This window comes from Mya arenaria, chromosome 9 (genome assembly GCF_026914265.1).
Source record: "Mya arenaria isolate MELC-2E11 chromosome 9, ASM2691426v1".
In the NCBI taxonomy this organism is placed as follows: domain Eukaryota; kingdom Metazoa; phylum Mollusca; class Bivalvia; order Myida; family Myidae; genus Mya; species Mya arenaria.
In genome coordinates this window covers 34677317-34698247 of record NC_069130.1, presented here as the reverse complement: position 1 = coordinate 34698247, position 20931 = coordinate 34677317, and the positions used below count along the sequence as shown (strand labels likewise).

At 35.4% G+C, this 20931-nt stretch overlaps 1 protein-coding gene across 4 annotated transcripts in view; it reads left to right on the top strand.

Moving 5' to 3' along the window:
• The window catches only part of LOC128203048 (uncharacterized), a 59594-nt gene extending 40786 nt beyond the window's left edge, over window positions 1–18808 (top strand). For 2 of the 4 annotated variants that reach the window (XM_052904298.1, XM_052904297.1), the window contains exons 6-12: window positions 10938–11182; window positions 13263–13416; window positions 13787–13922; window positions 14294–14415; window positions 14693–14815; window positions 16333–17043; window positions 17373–18808. In XM_052904298.1, coding sequence (XP_052760258.1) covers window positions 10938–11182; window positions 13263–13416; window positions 13787–13922; window positions 14294–14415; window positions 14693–14815; window positions 16333–17043; window positions 17373–17435 — 1554 coding nt within the window. In that variant the 3' untranslated portion in view covers window positions 17436–18808. The remainder of the gene's footprint in view (window positions 1–10937; window positions 11183–13262; window positions 13417–13786; window positions 13923–14293; window positions 14416–14692; window positions 14816–16332; window positions 17044–17372) is intronic. The other 2 variants (XM_052904299.1, XM_052904300.1) reach the window with 1 other exon arrangement.
• Window positions 18809–20931: the final 2123 nt, after the last annotated feature.

Genomic DNA, 20931 nt, shown 5'->3' with positions numbered 1-20931 from the left:
CTGCCCTTTGGAAGAAAGAGCAAGTCCAGTACACCGGAAAAGGGAAGTCCTCGAGGAAATGAGAAAAAGCAATTTCGGTCAGGTGGCAACTCGCCCCGAGCCGAGGGCGGCCGTATGACGCCTGGGTCACAAACTTCCGGTACGGGTCAGACCGGATATCCGGGTAACCACCAACACGGCGGAGGGGCGGTTTGCTCGACCAGTCTTGCAGAGGCGTTGCTGAACTATTCCATTGTTGGTGCAAATGTTCAATTGGCCAGTGGGGACCATTGGAACACAACAAACACCCCAAACGAGGAAACCAACAGGAAAAGCCAGACATTGCCTGCTAGTTTAACGCAGCGTACCCCGTGCTTTCCTGGGACTTCCTTATTTGATCAGTTCGTTCTAGGTAGCACAGACTCTCCAAACGACTTTCATCCACAACCGCGGTGTAGGCGGTCTATGTCGACGTCACATGAACGTGTGCCGTTACGGCGACGTCTGATGTTAAATCCGTCATGGAAGGCAGCATGTGTAAGTTTATATTTCTATTTATACTGAATATCTAGAATGGAAAGACTTGATCTGTTGTCGTTATGGTTATGTCTATTGTCATCATAATTCAGTTTTATATCATCATCATCATCATCATCATCATCATCATCATCATCATCATCTTGATGACCGTCCTCATCATCTGCAGCAGCAGAAGTATGCACAGCAGCAGCAACAACAGCAGCACCAAAATCATCATCATTAAACTAACAGAGGAAACAAATACAACAACAACATCATCATCATCGTCATCATCATAAGCAACATCGTCATCAGCTACATCATTAGAACGTCATACATTATAATGCAAACATTAGACATTCAGAAATAAATAAATAAGACATGCAGATATTAAGATTTGCAAAAAAATAATGATTGTTTCATTTTTGCGAAAAGAAACATCCAGTGCAGTTGTACAAATATAAAATGTGACAAAGTGTTCTCATTTATATATATCTGAAATGAAAAAGCAGTGGGTGTGCGCCCATTTGTCAGGTTCTAATTGTCAATGCAGCGAATGTTTCAGATGCTCTCAGTGCATAGTTACCTGTGATTAACGAGGTGTTGGTGGCTGCCAGCACTGGTTAGCCTTGTTCATGTTGGCCCGTTAAAACATTTTGGGTGAAACGTCAATTAGTTAGTTTGTAAAGTTTCGACATTATGTATGAGAGTTGTAGAGTGTGATGACATTGTTTTCAGGAGGATTGAAAGGCAGTTCAGTGCATTTCATTGTTATGTTTTTTAACTTCGAATTAGACGAAAACTTATACGCTCCAGTTCGTTTCCTGGCTTGAACTATGGTTTTACTGATTTTTGAGACGCCGTGTGAAACTACCCCTTCTGGGGGATCGAACCAACATATTCTTGCATGGATGTTGGGCGAACACCTTTCTCACTAGACCACACTCACCTCCAATAGTCCAATAAGGGGGTTAGGTTTAAACAAGCATATCCCCACTCACCTCCAATAGGGGGATTAAGTCTGGACAAGGAAATCTTACATACAATAGGCAAATCCCCACTGACCTTCAATAGGGGGTTAGGTTTGGCCAGGCAAATCTCTACTCTTTTCCAATAGGGTTTCTAGATTTGGACGAGCAAATCCCCACCCACCCCTTATAGGGGGTTTAGGTCTGGACTGTAAATCTCCACTTACCTCCAATAGGGGGTTTAAGTTTGGACAAGGAAATCATACTGATTCCTAGTAGTGTTCTATCATTAAATTAAAAAAAAACAACATCATCAACGTTAGAACAAAATTCTACGCTTTAATAGGTCAGTAAGATGGATCAATCCTTGTTCGAAAAAAATAAAAACATACACCGAACAGAATATCAAATATCAAGACAAACCATTTGTTTACCAGAAAACATCTTCAGAAATGTGGTTAATTGTTTTGATTTATAATAAATGCAGGCTAATGGGATTGCGCGAAGTTTATGATGTTGACACTGAAAAATGTAGGGTAATTGGACTGAGATAAATACGCTTTTCAAATGAAGAAATAAATGCCTCTCACGAAGAAAAAATGAATACATCAACCGGTTTATATAAATTTTCTCATTCATAATGTAACACGAAATGTGACGATTTATTTACCATTAAGAATGAAATGACACATACTCAATTGAGAGAGAGAGATATAGATTCAAGAAAAATAGCTATATGGCCAATAAAATAGTGTGGTTCTTATAACCTTTCTGTTCCAAGATTAGGCCTTATATGTTTAAGGGAACTGGGCCCACTAGCGGGTCATGGGGCAGGGGGAGGGGGCGCCCCCTCCCCCTACAATCGACCAAGTTAACGTTTTCTTATTGGCATTTAAACAACAACACATGTCTAATTTTTGGTAATGTAACAGCTAAATGAAGGAATATGGACTTCACAAAGATGCAATGTTGGTTTTCTTTTAAACAACAACCAAAATAACAAAGACAACAGCAGCAACAACAACACTGACAACAACAACACATGTCTTTTTTTGGTTATGTTTACATGAACCACATAATTATATGTTTTTCTTGGCCTAATGAGTTTGCAATGACGTTCAGTCGTCTTTGAAATTAAACCTTCATTTCAAGCTCTGAGTGGCAAATTTCCAGGTTGCAAAATTGACATAACATAAAAGAATTTATTAAATAGGTTTTGGTATTAAAAGTAAAAGAAACTTTAAGCTATCGATGAGTTTTTCCTGTAGATATCAAATAAACTGAGACATAAACTGTAAATACCCTTAAATCGAGTAATGATAATTATGATGTTTGAGGTTAATATAGCGAGCGATTAAGATAAAAAGAAATGTAATTATGAACTCAATGTTATTTCAAAATCATACATTGATGAAATTGTACGAGTCTAAATCAAGGATAGGGTTCCTATTTATTTTGCCAATTTAAAGGATTACCATTTACAGAAAGCGCCAGGTTAAGCACTTTAGAAGCCGTAATCTGTTTATGAATTAGTCCATTCTTTTTGTTTTGAATTAATGTTCGTTATGACCATACAGATTTTCTATTCAGTTATTCAAGTCAAACAAAAATTATTGTATTTTGGACTAAGTCTAAAAAATATAATACTTAAATAGAGCATTCATCTATTATATGCTTTAAATCATTATTATAACGTTTTTAAAATGGAATACTGACTTCTAGTGTTTTATTCAAATTCTGATCAGCATTTTTTTTTTGTTATGTGTTCATTTAACTGCCAATATTTTGAAAATTCCTACACCATTTAATTATAATCTTTAGGATTGGATTATGATAATTATGGAAACTAACTTCCAAATGCCATTAATGTACACGTTCTTAATGAATAATAGAAAATAAATCCGGAATACCATGAAATAAACATTTTCTGTGGAGCGAATGAGTTTTTGGGAGTTTTTTAGACAATTGATTTCGAACATTCCTACACATAAAGTTATAATCTTTAGAATTGGATTATGATAAGTATGAAAACGAACTTCCAAAAACAATTAATGTACAAGTTCTTAATGAATTATAGAAAGTATATCCGGAATACCATTAAGAAATAAAACATTATCTGTAGAGTGAATGTGTTTATGGGAGTTTTTTGGACCCAGATGGACGGTTGTATGTTGGAATGTGACTTTAAGTACCGAAGTAGGGACTGGCAAGCATCACCCTAATTGCCTGGAACTGGTGCCTGATAACGTGTGTATATACACTTAGTGTTGATGACCAATCTGCATCAGTCTGATCATTCAGCATTTTGCTGATAAGCCTGAAAACATATGCATGTACATTTAGTGATAATTATTTGTTTTGAGTTGAACAGAAAACAAAGAAAAGTCAGCTCTCTACATGCTAATTAAATATTGCTCTCTTTGATCCAATTTCTGACCAATGTACACAGGATTGGTAAAATAGTTCTAAGTTCAGTCGAATTAAACAGAAACCAAATATAACAGTTCTTACTGTAAATGTGCGTGTGTGTTTTCGTAAGAAGTAACTGTCGTTATAATAAGTCGATTTTATGATGACCGAGAAAAGGACGAAAACAAAATCTCAACAACCACGTACACTATCTCTGATGGTAAACAGCCATGTGTGATAATGAGCTGCATGCGGTCATCGTGAAAACTTCAAACGAACTAAATGTTTAAACACTCCATGTTTTTGGACTCATAACATATTACGAATGACAGTCGTGTTGATCTTTCAATGGCTGAACAAAATTTTATGTAAATAAATATGATATCATTTCGTAAGACAAAAGTGAGGCGGATTAGTGACACGGTTCATAATGGATCCACAGAGTCCTTGTGGACAGTCTTGGCCAAGAGACTCAGGCAAAATAGGGTGAGTTAAACAACCGTAAAGTTGTTGTATTTTACACCAAAGAGGTCCGGGCTTCTAGTCAGGAGCTCTAAGAGGCCCGTTTAAAATTCGATTCGACTGAATCGTTTATCCTTAATTTTGTGTTCATTTCCAATGTCGGCTTAAGTTCTATATACGCAAATGTGTAGTAAAACAATGACGGATTTCAATTTACGACTAAAACCGCTCCCGCGGTCCCGGTTCTGTACAGTTCTTTAGTCGTTTCTTGAATAATCTGAAATCAGTATAAACGTCGGAAATCGCAATCCGTTTTCCCCTTTACGTTGTGTTTATTTTTAATACTGACTTTAGATGAAGTCCAATTCACTCAAATGCAGGGGCGTAGCTAGAGCCAATTTGATGTTCAGGCACAAAAGTAGACGGGTCCGGGGGCGTGCCCCCCCCCCCCCGCGAAATTATTTGAAAGCGTATCTTTCAAATGATGCGAAATTCGAAGACAAATGATGACTTTCGAGTAGTTTATTCAAATCAATTGAACGTTTTTTTTTTTGTAGCGGCAAATGGATGTGCCTTATGGCCTAGCGGAAGCTATGCCACTGAAATGTGTAGCAAAATAATATAATTATGATACCATGTTATTGTAGTATAACTTGTAAGCATAGCCAATAAGAGTTTTACATTTCAACCTGTCCATATCTGAGATCCGTATTAACCAAGTATCATTGCTCAATATACCAGATTATTACCATTAATTTTAAATCAAAACGCTTCTTATCTAATAAAATATGATATAAATAAGCCTTAAATGGAGCAAGTATGACGCTATTGTTAATAAATGTGACACAATATTAAAGGTGTCATGATCCTCAAATCCTTAAATATGTTGAGTAGCAATATATTTTTGAAAATCTAACCCCCAAAGTCCATACAACCAGTGTCTACCCAAAGCTTGTTTGTAGACGGATAAATTTCCGGCTCTCAAAAATTATCTTGTTTTAGAGTCCACTTTTATCTTTTTAGTTTGGCATTTAAATTAGAGGAAGCGATAAAGCAGTTGGAATGGAAGGATTTTACTGTAGTTCAGCATGTTAAAAACGTCTTGGGATATTATTAAGGTATAATAAGAACGTTGGGTAATGTGTTTTCCTTGTATTTTAATGTTATAATCATAGATGTAATTACGTCCGTACATCATTTACGTATTAAACGGAATGGCTTAACGAAATGTCATGTTGTTTACGTTCTTTGTGTTTCCGAAGGATCTTAAGTCTGAATTCGGACTCCGCTTCAGAATTGCACTTTTCTTTTGGTGGGGTATGGGGTGGGGACTGGGGTGTGTGGTTGCGGCAGGGGTTTATTTCGGCAGATTATTGATGGTGAAAATTGTTGTACATTGTATTTCTAAAGCTGTCAAGTGTCACTGCTTTATACACTGCATTTGTCACAAGTATTTAACATCTTAATAAAAGGGGATGCAATTGCTGTTTTTTAGTCGATAAAGGATATAACATCATATCTTTGCAAAAGTTATTAACCATACTTAACATATGCATTTTGTGTCGGGCATATAACATATATACCAAGTTTCAAGTTTGAATACTCATCTCAAACGGTGCTTCATGGTTGTTTTAATACTTTGATAAATTATGTTCGAAATGCAAAAACAATGCTTGGTCCCCATTTGCTTCAAGTTTAATACAATGAGTCTACAATGGCTTCCAACGGTACATTTATAACTGTCAGCAGCCAATTGTACACAACTGAATAACTATTTGGTTTGGTCAAAATTTGCCACAATGTTTTTGATTGGTCAATATTTATCAAATAATTGCTATTAACCAATGAAATCCTGCAAACTGGTCCAAGATAACCTGTGCCCAAATTTGATACAATCTGCTGCAGAACTCCTCTAAAATTGCTCCTAAATGCGTCTGATATCGGTTTATCCGGTCTCGGTTTATCCGGTCTCGTAGTTGATTTGAGAGACCTAATTTCCCCAGGTTATCGTAATTCGGATATGTTTTAAGATGCCCACGCCCCGAGAATGATATGTACATATATTTAAAGATCCAGAGCAAACAGTTTGTAAATAGATATGTATGGGTATTGTGTTTAAAATAAATACGACCGAATTAAATTTCTAGCTGGTTAGTCATACTTGCTTTGTAATTGTAACTTATTTATTATTCAGTTCTAATGAGTAATGTACTTATTATTTGTAACGTATAAGATGTCTGATACTTTCAATTATCACGATATGCACTAAGACGGTATAAATTCTGTTCATATAGGCAAACTGAAGCTATTATATGAAGCGAAAACCTCATTATATAAGCTAAAACCTCATTATATAAGCTAAAACCTCATTATATAAGCTAAAACCTCATTATATAAGCATAGAACGTCATTGTATAAAGCTTAGATTTCATTATATAATGCTAATACTTCATACTATAAAATTAAAACCTCATTATTTTCTGATAAAACTATTCCATATACTAATAATTGCAATAATTGTAATAACAAATACTAGCAAGTTAAGCTAAGAACGTATATATATATTGCTTGCAAAACCGAGTTGCATAATTTTGCGCAGTTACAGCAATGTACTATAGCATTAAAATTCCAGAATATCATTATTCACTTTCAAGTTGTTTTTGACATGTTTCCAGCACTGTTGGTGTAATTAATGTAAATCTGTCTCTGATGATTTGCCAAGTATTTGGCAGTCTTAACATTGGTGACTTGTTACATATGTCACATTACAGCAGGGGTCAAATATTACATATTAAAAATCAGAGTATTTAAGTTAATGTGTTGCAATATTGAGGTAAGATATAAGTGTAATACATTCGATTTCGAATGAAGAACTCTCTTACAGTCGAACCCCGTTGGCTCGAAGTCGCTTTGCTCGATTTACTTGTAGGCACGAGTTGGATAGAAAGGACCGCTTTCCTTTATAGACTAAATGTAAACACTCCCGCTTGGCTTGAACTTAACGAGGCTCGAGGTATTTCCATCGTTCCCTGGGAGTTCGAGCCAACGGGGTTCGACTGTAACAAATTATGATGTTTACCGAATGCAAACGGGACGGTAACGTATGCGGGTCAAATAATATTTGTATAATTATTATTCTAATAAAACCTAGACTCAAACTTGAAACTTCTCAAATGATATTACGGTACAAGGATTCTTCCGATCTATGCGTTTCCACAGTTTACACAGAAAGTGTAAAATGCTTTCTTAAATTGAAATTCTTAATTTAGTTTCGCTCAAAAACATCCTGTTTCAGATGAACGGTGTAATTGGATTCAAGCTCGGCGTATTTTGTTGATGTATGATATGATATTTTACACATTGTTATTCCATTCATATATTGTTAACAATTCATACTGTACTAAACAAACGGAATCAAAATGTATGCATACAGTTTCCATTGGCCTGGGCGCATATGAGTTTGGTTTGTGGTCACCAAGTCGGACAAGTGGGTTTTTCCCCCGGGCAGTCCGGTTTCCCCCACAACACAAGACTACACTCTCGCGTAACATCGTGCCAACGAGAGTGATTAATATAATGTTGTAATGACTTGTTTCACAAAAAAGGGTAAAATCAATAAGTATAAACTATTGGTCGTTCAAATGAGGTTGTAGCGTTCTTTTATGTTAGTTTAAGGTTATTCACACGGCTATGTTCGTTGAATTGTTAGAGTTTTTCCTATGACAGTGATCATTAGGGTCAAACTTGCGTATAGACCGTTTTGTCACATCATGATACCGTCTTTCAAGGGCATCATTTAAAGCTAACAATGTAATAAAGCTAAGATTGTTGAAATACTTAAGTATTTAGTACCATTTACACCATTTTCTATTGATATAATAAAATTGAGCAATTTGGTAACAATGCCTTTACAAACTAATGATACTTTGGAACGAAATCTGAAAGATGCCCACATTCTGTAGTCCTTGAAATAGAAGATAAAATATCTTATTCTTATTGGGCTTAAGTGTCCTGTCTTAACTTTCGAGGACCCACATTATAAATAGTGGATTTACGAGATACTGTATTTTATCCATGTATGGCACAATAGCATAAGGACTTCAATAATGTAACCGAACTCAACGTTTTAGTATATGAAACTTCACTGGGAGTCATCCCATTATAAAAAATGACACATTTGTCTTCGTGCATTAGACCTTTTTCACGAGTTGCGGAATAATTTGGATGTTTAAACTTCAAACTTTTGTAAAATATATTTTTCTGTATCATAATTTTTGATGTATGAGCTATCTCTAAGTAGATCACGACACAATTATTGTAATTATTGAACGCACATGGATCTATAAATAGCATAATTTAGTTCGGGTTAAATGCATTATAATACGGAGTTACATGTAAATACATTGGTTTAATATAACCCATTTCAGTGCTTATGTATTCAACTGAAGTTGTGATTTATGCAGTTTATTTATTGTGGTTTCGGATAAATTTGTGTCCGAAAAGATGTCATTTAGACGTGACTCTATCCTTCGTATCGGCATCTCTCGCATCATGGTCAGTATCTAGTGTGGTATTTTCATTTTGCCTAATAAATTAATATAATTACGTTGTCTTTCAAATACTGCAAACGATAACAAGAAACACAAAGATAAGATAAAGTGCAAGGTACAGGAACATGTTTGTACAAATATTGTCATTTGAAACCTTTGGCGGCCATCTTGAAAAGCATTAATTCACCCCTAAGGTCGCGTGATGCAATCAATTAGATTCTTGTATAATAGGTCTAGGATCCTAAAATGTGCAAAGACATGTTCTATCACCGCTCTTTCGGAAATCCTCGGCCATTTTCCATAGAAAACAACCTCGGATGTATGTCGGTACATCAGTAGAAGAAGTTCCTAAAATTTAAAGAATAATATTACTTAATTGTAGTGTTTTAACGTGTTATTATTTGTATATCTTAGTTTAAATTGATTACCCTCGAAGTGTATAATTGCACAAATAATAAGGATTCCCAAGACAAAAGTAATTACGTTTAACTGCGCTAAATTGAAATTACATCTACTTGCAGCGTAGCTAAATTGTTAAGATTTCTGACATTGTAAAGCGCCCATACACATCCGAGGTTGTTTTTCGATGGTAAATGAGCGACAAGTTCCGAATTCTTGTATAAGAGCAGGGTCTTCGATACCAAACTGTGCAAACATGTTTTCTATACATCGCCAAGCGGAGTTCTCGCCCTTGGCCACTGGACTTTTTTGTCATCGATTGAGGAAATAGATCTACTAATCGTTTGCTGGTTCCAAATTCCATGAAAATGATTTGCTCATTCATTTTGTTATAAATATCAGATGGAATGTTAACCTTTAACAGAAACCTAAATAAATGTTATATGAACAGGTATGTCTTAATCATATAAGAAGGTTTAGTGCTATTCTGGTTTCTACCATTATTCTAATATAATGTACAGTAACTCGCGAGTGAACCAAATTCAATCAGATGTTTTCGATATGCGAAAAAAATACCATTAGTGTAAACATTTGAATTTTAATTTAATTTATGTACGAATTGATTCTTATAACACTTATATTTACAAATTTCTTAAAGGAATGTTTTCAACATATCATACATAACCTAAGCTGTATTTAATTCGGTTAAAATGCTGTTGGTCGGACCCCCTAAGTTTAATCCCCTTTATGTGTTTTATAGAAATGCAACGAGGCATGTTGGCAGTTGATCATCATATTAGAACGCGCTGGAGCGAAATATACCATGTTATGGTGATTGTGACTGAAGTGTTTTTCTACCACTGTATATCTTTTTAAAGAGAAAAACGTTTATAAAGTGGTCATCTTTTAACAAGTTTCGCAAATTGGCCGCAATCATATTTTTTGGCTGGGCTATGGTTGAAGTTTTTGTCAAGCGATTGTACGCCAAACATTTCCATTGGAGAGAAAATGTGATAATATTTTCACTATCGTGAAATGTTTCAACATGTAAAAATTATGCTCACAGCGGACGCATTGAAGCATACAATTATTTTCTATATTTATAATACGACGAGCTCAAATTCTATACCTAATATGTGAATGTGAAAACGTCCAACGAAACATAATCATCATTAGTATGCTCTAAAACTCACTGATAAAATATTTCTCTTTTTTTCACACCCCTCCCCCCCCCCAAAAAAAAAAGAGAAAAAGGAAAAGAAAGAAACAAAAACATCAAAAAGAAACCTTGAAACATTCGCCTGGTAATTCATCATTGATTTTAAAAGTGAACAGCTGATACAGTTGTCAAGATGAGGTTATCTGCGTGCTTATTTACCTATAACTTGTCTAATACTTACTCTACATTTTTAATATCTGCAGACGATCATTTAGCAATCTGGCGTCGTATGATGGAAACTTTATTTTATCAAATTAGAAAGCCCGATGCCTGATTATTTCGGTAACATATACGCAACATCCATTCGAAAAAAAACGTCGAGTCGTTGTTCTAGCCTTTTTGCCGTCGGTGGTAGTTTTGGAAATATTTATGAAGCTCTTGTTAAGATCATGTAGTCATCTGGTAAGTATGCTGTCTTTTTTGTACTTTCAGAGTAGGGACGTTCGAAGGACAAGGTCATTTAACGTCCACTCCGCAAAAATGTCTCCTCCAGAGGAACGCGATGAGGTCGACGCTATTAGACCAACGTCGCCGACGTCAACGCCAGAATCTCCGTCAACTTTACGTAAACGTCACAAGCCGCTCGTGGTTAAGAAGGTGGATGCGCGCGAATTGGTGGACAAGCAGTCGATCGCCGGGTACTTGGAACGAAAGAGCGTCAGCGCGCAGTGGATTAGGTAATGACTACGCTGATTACGTCATTTCAGTATGCTGATGGCGTCATAAAGGCGCGTCAATCTTATTTTAGTATATAATAAACTACATTGTCTTTGCCACAGGCGGAATTTTATAAACTTTTGGTCGATTCTCCTAAATAAAAAAGGTTCGTTTATTAATGTTGCATGCAGAAGTTATTTTTTTTTATTGATTACATGTAATTTGTAAAGGATGATCCATCAAGCCCTACCAGTGTGTGTATACCACGTGATAAATGACGTCATAAATGCTAAGGCAAAAATTTGCTTAAAATGAAGACTTAAATCAAAGATAAATTTTCTTTTACAACACCATTTTAAATGAGACAAAGGACAGTCTATGCCTCTTAAAGAGCCACGCATTTGTTTTAATTCCGAAATTTGATGAAGTCATTAGTTTCATCAAACACTTCGACAAACCTGTTTTCAAAATAATGTTTTGACAGTGCTCCGTCAGACGGCCATATTGTGAAAAGGTTTGTCGAAGTGTTTTAAGAAACTAAACTCGCAAGCAAATTCTGGTAAAAGACCGAAGGTGGGGCTCCGTAAGCGGCGTAGACTGCGCTATGTTTCATTTAAAATGGTGAAGAAATAGTGAAGTTATTATTGTTTAAAGTCCTTTACCAAATCAAAATATTGCCTTCCGACGTAGCATTTATGACGCAATTTATCACGTGGTATACACACACTGCCAACGAACCGGTTCTCTTCTCTAATAAAGCTGTAGTGATATGCTTAAAAACGTGAACTGCTTTTCAAATTTGCAATGGTTTAATAAGTCTATTATTTCAAAGGACATATTTAAGTTACAATATGAGAACGATTTCTTATAGATTACATGTAAAAATATTTTTGACATTCGGCCCGCGACACGAGCCGGTCCGGGCTCTCCCGGATGCGAGCATGCGCTGAAATCTGCGTACAAGAATCCCTCATTATCTTATGCCCATATTGCTAAACCTTTTTTTACACGAAAACCACGTGCGATATTTCAATTATTTTAGAAAATACGCGAAAGCACGTGAAACAATCCCTCTCACAAATTAAACGATAAACAATGAAAATGCACGATCTTATTTGCACTAAAAATCGCTATTCAATAACAGAACAATTTACAAAATTACAAGTTTGCTTATTGGAAATGTTCAGGAAATAAACTGCGAAGCCAAATCCTCCTTATCCTGTTATCACTATCTGCAGTTAACAAGAGCAATCTATTAGCAGATCCCGTTGAAACGAAAGTTCTGTTCGGCGATGATAACACCTAAGTGAAAACACCTGTTCAGGGTAACGAAACTGAAATTGATGATGAAAATAATGATGTAATAGGTGATGTGAAACAGGAATAACAATTTGGTGTAAAAATGTAATAAATTTGAACGGCACACCTTGGGTTCAATGATTTGTTTTATGTTTATTATTATTTAACAAGAGTTTTATTTTCAGTCATAAATAGTTACAAATGTTTATATCTGTTTTATTGCTTTGGTATCAAATGTTAATTTTATTTTCGTGATTTCATTCATTTTCTCATGTCTGAAATATTATATGAGTGCATTTCGTGTACAAAGGCAATAAATAATGTAAAACTGCAATGCGGGTAAAAATCCGGTCAAATTTACATATTCTTCTGCATTTTTACGGTATTGATAAACGAATTTCGCAATTTTGGAAAATATTGAAAAAAGATGCTTGTGATATGTTATACATTAAACGTGTTTTAGTGCTTTTCTTATAGATTGTTTTAATGTACTGTAAGGATACCAACACGGTTTTACCATTCGGGTTCACCAGAGTGAAGATGCTATGCGTTAGATTTATCACGATCGAACCTCTTATGAATGAGAAAGGGTATTACTGACTCGTTGACTGTACTTCCAATGCCATTCAGGAGCATTGTTCATTTTGTTGCTTACCATTAAGCAAAATCATTTTACGATGTGACATGCAATTAACGCCTTTTTGAGGATATTATTCAATCGTCACGCTTGATTTTCAAAGAATTAGCCGAAGAGGTTCCGATTGTGTTATCACCTGATCACGTGACATTCACGTGTTTCAGATACTGGTTTGTGCTGCACGAGGGGACGTTGTTCTGCTACCTGACAGCAGACGACAACGTGACAGTTGACGTGTTGAATCTCCATGGTTACACAGTGACGAGCCTTGTGGACAAGTTTCGTGGAAAACGGTTCGTTCTGCAGCTCTCGCACGAGGTAAATGCTCAAGTTATACACACCATACAATTACCAAATTAAACTACTTCGTTTTACAATTATTGTATTGTCAGACGGCGAATGCTGGTTAAATTTGTAAAATTTATATAGAAAAATAAATAGGCAGCGTATTAAGAAATATAAAGCACACACATACACATGTAAATTTAAATTGTTCTGTTGAAGTTAAGAAAACGTTGTGGCGATAAGGTAAAGACAAGGAAATTTGAAAACGAATGTAAAGTGTTGGTAGATTGACATAACCAAACTGTTTACTATGTCGGTAAGCAATCATTGTACATACATCTGCTTTATTTGTTCTTTATATAATTCTGTATTTTTATCGAATCTTTATTCCATTGGTTTTTAGAACTTTACGTCACTTCACATATCATTTGAGTCACGTGAGGAAATGGAGAGCTGGGATGCGTGTCTAAATGAGGCACTCGATATGCAATCCAGCAGGGTGAGCGACGGAGCAGACAGCACTTTACCATCTTGTTCCGGTATGTCGATCTTAATTTTATAGTTTTGCTAATTTATTGCAATTTTAAATTTGTGATGTATTGTACAATTGCAAGAGTATCAAAATTTGAATTTACATATGGCCGTACTAATATCAAGTAAATATTATTATATACTATTGTTTAGCATATGTAAAACTATGTACTAGATTAACATCAAATCAGCATACATGCAAGTAGACATTTTGTGAGTTTCGTCTGGTTTTATGCTTGGACTCTGGTGTTAAATGTTGTTTGCTATGAAGAATGCACGAGTATTATTGACGAGCCTTCTATATTAAATGTGGTTTAAAACTATTAATCGCACTGTTCATTGCTACCATGGCATCAACTAGAACTGTTGTCTGTTCCAGAGTGCACGAGCAACCGCGATGACGAGGTGGGCGAGAAGCGAAAGCAGGTGAAACAGAAACTGCTCGAGGAAATGTTGCGTCAGAAGCACGAGTTGGAGAAGAAACAGGCGCAAAGACAAAAGGTAGGCTGTTGGGGGTGTGGTTCAAGTTAACTTGAATCATTTTATGAACAACTGTTGTAAGAAATAATATATATTTATATATTTACTATATCTAATGAACTTAGTCAACATTAGAATGGAGGGTGTAATTACATATAAAAATTGTGACTGAAAACACAAATGGGATATTGAAAAAACAGGGAGAAATGGCAGATAAGTCAGAACTGGGTTAGAAATTAGAAACTATGATGTTAATTAAACAAAGAAATCATTTCACTTTTCATGTCCGTGTTTACAGAAGCAGGGCCGGATTAGTTTAGATTCTCCTGAACGCCAGACCCTCCCCGAGTTTACGTTAGAGGACCAACGGACCAGTGACGTCACTCGCCTAAAACAACGCCGGATGTCAACACAACTTAAGGTACACAATAGTACGGCGACGTCAAGTAATGGCTTAAAACAAGTGTTAGGCAACGAATTTGGACAAGGGTATAATAAGACTACAATGATATAAATGCATTTTCGATAACTGCATTTACCAAAAGAAATGTCAAAATCAGTGAATTTACGATGATGTTCTGGGATAATAACTGCATTTACGACAACTGTCAAAATCAAAACTTTTACGATGATGTTATGGCATGATACATGCATTTTGATTTTTTTTAATATTAAGTGCATTTACGACAATGGTATAATAATATGTGCATTTAGGACCAAGTGAATTTACGATAATGGTGTAATACGTGCATTAACGACAATGGCATATTTAAGCTGCTTCTCGGGTTTTCGTCAAGTTACAAAATTCACTGAACAGAATCTTCAGTTAATACTGAGTAATCCCCCTCGACATAGAAATTTACGGTTTAATTCGAGGGTTCAAAGCGAAGATGTTCTATCTGCTTCATTATCTAATGTCACTTAGAACCTTGTCTTTTTAACTCTTGATACATACGACTTTATTACCACAAGGGGATCCAGGGGGGGGGGGGCGTCCGAGGCGTGCCCCTCCTTATATTATCCAAATTTACCCTATATAACAATATAAAAAAGTGCGAACTTATTCAAACTTTCTTGGGGACTCCCCCAACCATCCTTACCAACACTTAAAACAAAATAAAATTTGGTTCGGGCGGAGGGCCGTTAGTCAAAAGATAAAGCCCCTGAGATACGCCCCTTTTACGTCAAACTCCTGGATCCGCTCCTGTGAACAATACAAAGTTGGTGAGGAATTTGAAAAGTCCATATTTCACTAGTTTTTAAAACCATTCTTTTGAAAAGTAAAATCAACATTCTTTGCTATTTTTAAAATAATGAGCTAATCTAAAAACATCTTTCGATAATATCTTATTGTATCAAAGTTATTGTATCAATAGATTTCGGATTATCCAATCAAAAATGTCATGTGTCTTATTAATGATTTTTTTTGTTCAAATTATATTGAAAAAATGACATAAATTCACTCCCTGTTCACACACAAATGCAGATAAACATCACGTAACAGCCACTGCATTATGTCAAACATTTTGGCAACTGAAACTAGTGTTAATTGCATTCTTTGAAATATTTTGGCAACTGAAACTATTGATAATTGCTTGGAATGGAATATGCTGGCAATTGCAACATATATTAATCGCAAAGTCTCAGGCATTTTGGCAATCTTGTTGCACTTTTGCCTTTGAATGCAAAAACTTTTTAACTAAATCCTGTTAAAATCTTCTTTCGTAAAATCTGCTTAATTTTCAAAACACCTACTACACATGTATGAAAGGACACAGTTTATATGCTTGCCTAATATTTAAACCTAAAAAAGACAGCACATAACACTTCACTTATTTAAGCGTCTGTTTTGACCACAAATTACGCTGTGGCGATTTCTTAATACGCGATTCTTATTTTGAATGTTTCTTACGTTGGGTGTGTGTTTATTTATTTCAGGTTGATACGATCCAGAAACAAATCGAGAAACCATCTGGTACAAAACGTGGATTGTTTAGTTTCGGAAAAACTAAAAAGGTGGACGAAAATAAAAACGAATACCTGCAAGATCAGATAAAGGAACTAAACGAAAAGCTACACAAGATTGATACGGATTTAAACCATGTGGGAAGTGACAAATACTACGATTCATTTGATGTGAATCAAAATAAAAAGAATAGTTCAGGGAATATGCCGTCACAATTAATGACGTCACTTTTAATGACGTCAGACCGACCGATTGATAGCGACGACGAAAATGGTCGTTCAAAAACAATCAAATCGGCAGTGCAGAAGTGGACCAACAAAACTTTTGCAGCGAAAAAGAAACCAAATTCAAACGGTAAACCCTCTCTTAATGGGAGTCTCCCAAATATGGCAATGAAATACAATGGTGATATAAACTTAAACGGTGATTCCGAACCGGAAACAGACACTTGCTCAGGGGAATATCTAGAAAGTAGTGTTACAGACTTGACCCGCCCTCTTGCCGATTTGAAATTAAGTTTAAATCTTCCTCTGTCTGCTTCGCAAAACTCACAAAATTCGTCCAACGGGTCGTGTTCGCCATCTTTGATACAGTATAACAGAAGCACAAGTCGAACCAGCACCGCTTCGTCGTTATCGTCACCGAGGCGGGAGATAAATCCATCCGTCCTTGCAGAAATCGATGTGAGTTGAAATTGATGAAAACGTTATTTAAACAACTATAAAAATTACATTTTTTTACGATACCAAAAGTTTGACAAAGTTTTTAGGTTTTTTTTTGTAGATATAACACTGACCTTTTTTTATTTTACAAATAACAGTGTTTTTGTTTGTTTTTGTTTTTAAATACAATATGAATGATTTAAAAGTGTGTTTACGAAGTTTACTCCTGGATTAAAATGGACTGGAAAATGATAACCTTATCCATAACATGGTTTGAAGTTGCAGTTTAAAATGTATATCATAGTAATTCAAAAATCACTGATTTAATTATTTTCATTATGTTTTTTTAGGCATTCGAAGAACTCACGAAGCAGGTGCTTGGAGCGAGATCGCGTGACGTAACAGCCAAGTGACATCATCAGTGACGTCATACTCTTAACACGTTTTCATAACTTGATCAGCTGACACATACAGACGTTTATAGTTTTCATTGTATTGATAAGTGTAACACCCCTTGAACATAGTATACTTTTAGGAAACAGTTTTCTTTACAACATTATAAATATTTTTTTTACATAATTGTTAAAAAAGTAAAGTGGCCACATCATTTTACAAAATATTAGATCTATATGTTGGACAGTGCAGGCAATTGCTCTATTTTCCCTATTTTACTGACATTGGACTCGTTTAAGATGTGTTTTTTTTTGCTAATTTACGTGTTTGTATATATGTATATAACAATAAACATGTGCAATTAATTATGAAATGTATCTGTATAAATAAAATACAAAACACATTAATTTAATCAGTTTTTCTAATTACAAGATGAATTTCGATCGCTGCAAAATTTATAGATGGAAATATAATTCCTGAACCTGCCAAGTATGGCTGAAACATACGGGTTACTTCGCCTGGCGTCGTCGTCCCCGGACGACTACGTGTATGCTCTTTGAACTTGGTATACGCATTAGTCATATGGACAGTAGATGGTGCCTATCGATTTGAGGGCCAGTAGGTCAAAATCATGATGACCTTAATTAGAAAACATATGAGCGTCTCCAACATGCGACACCCTCTGATTCGCGGAAACCTAGTTTCAATAAAGGCTAATTGCTAATAAACGTATATAAAGCATGCTATTTTTACCATCTTTGACCGATGCTACAATCTATAGGTTGCGCATGCCAGAAATGGTATCCTACTCACTTAAAAACACTCCGAACGTAGCAACTAAGTTTTCGATCATTGTTTTTCCACCAATCTTGTCAAAATGAAAATTGTAAATGGAACATTTCTAATCTTAGCTTTTGGAAAAAACAACAACTTTGAAGCAGTAGTTGCTTTTCTGACCTTCTAGTGAGTTAAAGCTGCTAGGATCAAACATAAACAAAAGTGGCGAACTGTCATAAGATATGCCCGTCGTAATAATGTTTTGTTTTGTTTTAAGTTTGTGTATTTATGCAATTCACACACACAACTCTGGCATGACTGATACGACATTGCTTATTATTGAACATGGCCGAGATTATCTGCCTCAAATTTGGTGATATGATCGGACAAAACCTCCTCGAATTACAGCGTAGACATATATGGAGGCTATTCGTTGCCAAAAGTCCAGACGTGTATGTGTGTATTTTAGGTTTGTAACATTGATGATTTACCAATTTACATTTTACAACCGCCAACTCATCGGTTGTATGTTTACATTTGACACTGCACATTTTCATTTTTCATTGTACCAATTGGAGTTTTATTCTCGTTGCATCTATTCAACAATGAATTTGGAAACGGGATGGATTATAAATTATTTCATGTCGAATAAAATAATACATGATATTACAACATGTTTTTGTCTATATAATAGTAATTAATACGCACATATGACATGAAATGAGATGTATGCAAAATGATACTTGACTCAAACACAACAAAATGTAAGTCATTAGCATTGAATTATACTTCAAGAATGAAAAGTCCCATTGTCTTATTTTTCTTTGAAAGCTGCACTCTCACAGATTGACCGTGTTGGCAACTTTTTTTTATTTTTTGTTTTGGAATTATCCAATTTCTGCGTAAATGTCTGGATACCAGTGGTATAAGACTGCTGACAAAAGATCAGATACAGTTTTTCAGTTTTACGTTCGCAAATTGATGTTTTATGGCTAAAAGTGATACTACAGTAACGTTTTAAGAAAAATGAAAAATGTCGGCAGTTTTCCAAACAATATAGATCTGTTTTAGTGTGAGTAATCTTATTATTTGTATAGAAAGCATTGCTGCCCAAATCAGCCGAGTCTGGGACAAAAAAAGGTTATCAAAACTGTCAATCTGTGAGAGTGCAGCTTTAAATTACTATAAACACTATTTTAAATTCTACCATTAGAGGACACTTTCTTGCCTTTTTGCAATGTTTAAGATTGCAAGTAATATAAGATAATTTAGAATTTACGAAGAAAAAAATCTAAATTTTCATTAAGTTGAAATTATTCACTAAGATGCCCCAGAGGTTTCTTACCTGGTAGCTGGAACTGTATGGATACAATACACTTAGATTACAACTTCATATAACTCGTACATTATACTGTAACGAATATTATTTTTATAGGTAATTAATAAAGTATTTTAATGATGAAGTCAATTTTTGCTAATAAACAATTATTACTTGCTGCTACCTTTTATACCCCACCCACACTCAACAATCAGGGCCTTTTTCACATTTAGGTGAAGCGGACCTAGCCCTTTTGGAGGGGAAAAATCGCGCGTTTGTTTTTCTAATCTAAGACTCACGATATCTATTTTTTTCTGTTCTTGAAATCCCCCACTTGATTGTTATGGTTCACAGTGGCATATCCCGTAATTCATAACTGGGGGACACAAGTGGTTTCGAGGGCTGTTCTTCTATCCACATGGATATTTTGATTCAATGATGTATTGAAATTACACGTTTACACCATACATGCTTATTAAGATAGTAAATGTATAACATCAGACAAAACTAGGTGGATATCATCATGATGTCCATCAAATGTTTTGTGGGTTTGCTGGAGCAGGTTTTGAACAGGGACTTGCGTTAGAGGGGCGTGACTTAGGGGCACAACTTTTTGGACATGATCCCTCGAGTGGGCATGACATTAATATGTTTAACATGTGGGAAGTGGGGTTTAGGGGTACTCCCCCTAGAATATTTCAAATATTTTTAGTCTGAATTGGTGCATTATGGCGTAATTAAGTATTTTTTTCTGAGAAATATTGACAAAAAAATTAAACTTTAAGTTTACTTGCGGGCCAACTGGGGGGGGGGGACACAGGCCCTACAGCCCCCCACCCCACCCCCACACACTGAACGACCCGCCCATGGTCCACTTGTAAATAAAATAAATGAACAATTTTTGCTTGCTTGGGTATATAAGTAAAAAACAAATGTCAATGGCAGTATAAATCTGGGTCCGTGAGCCCAGCTCAGATACACCCAACTGCAATTGACTAAATAATATGGTAATTTATAACCCATTTAGAAACATTGATCGTCAAAATAAAATAAAAGATTAAGTTAATTTTAGTTTTTATTGTGAAATAAAGAGAGAGTACTCGGACTTACAACCGGGAATTTACAGGAGGTAGGCGAAGATGTTATCTCCTTTGCTTGATTCGACGGAAATAAACGAAAGAAAATCTGATTCGTTAGCTCCGACCATTCACCTTCGTTTCTTTCGGTGACATTTACCATATAAGGTATAGGCGAAATCATCTATCCTTGTAATTCTGAACTTGTCAATTGACTTTTGTAAACCTGGACTTGTTGGACTGCAAATGTTCATTTTACGAATGCGAGTGTCGACTGTAGGATTGCAGTTTTACATATGCATGATTCGGCTTTCTAAATTACATCATCATATTGTTAAAGGCAAG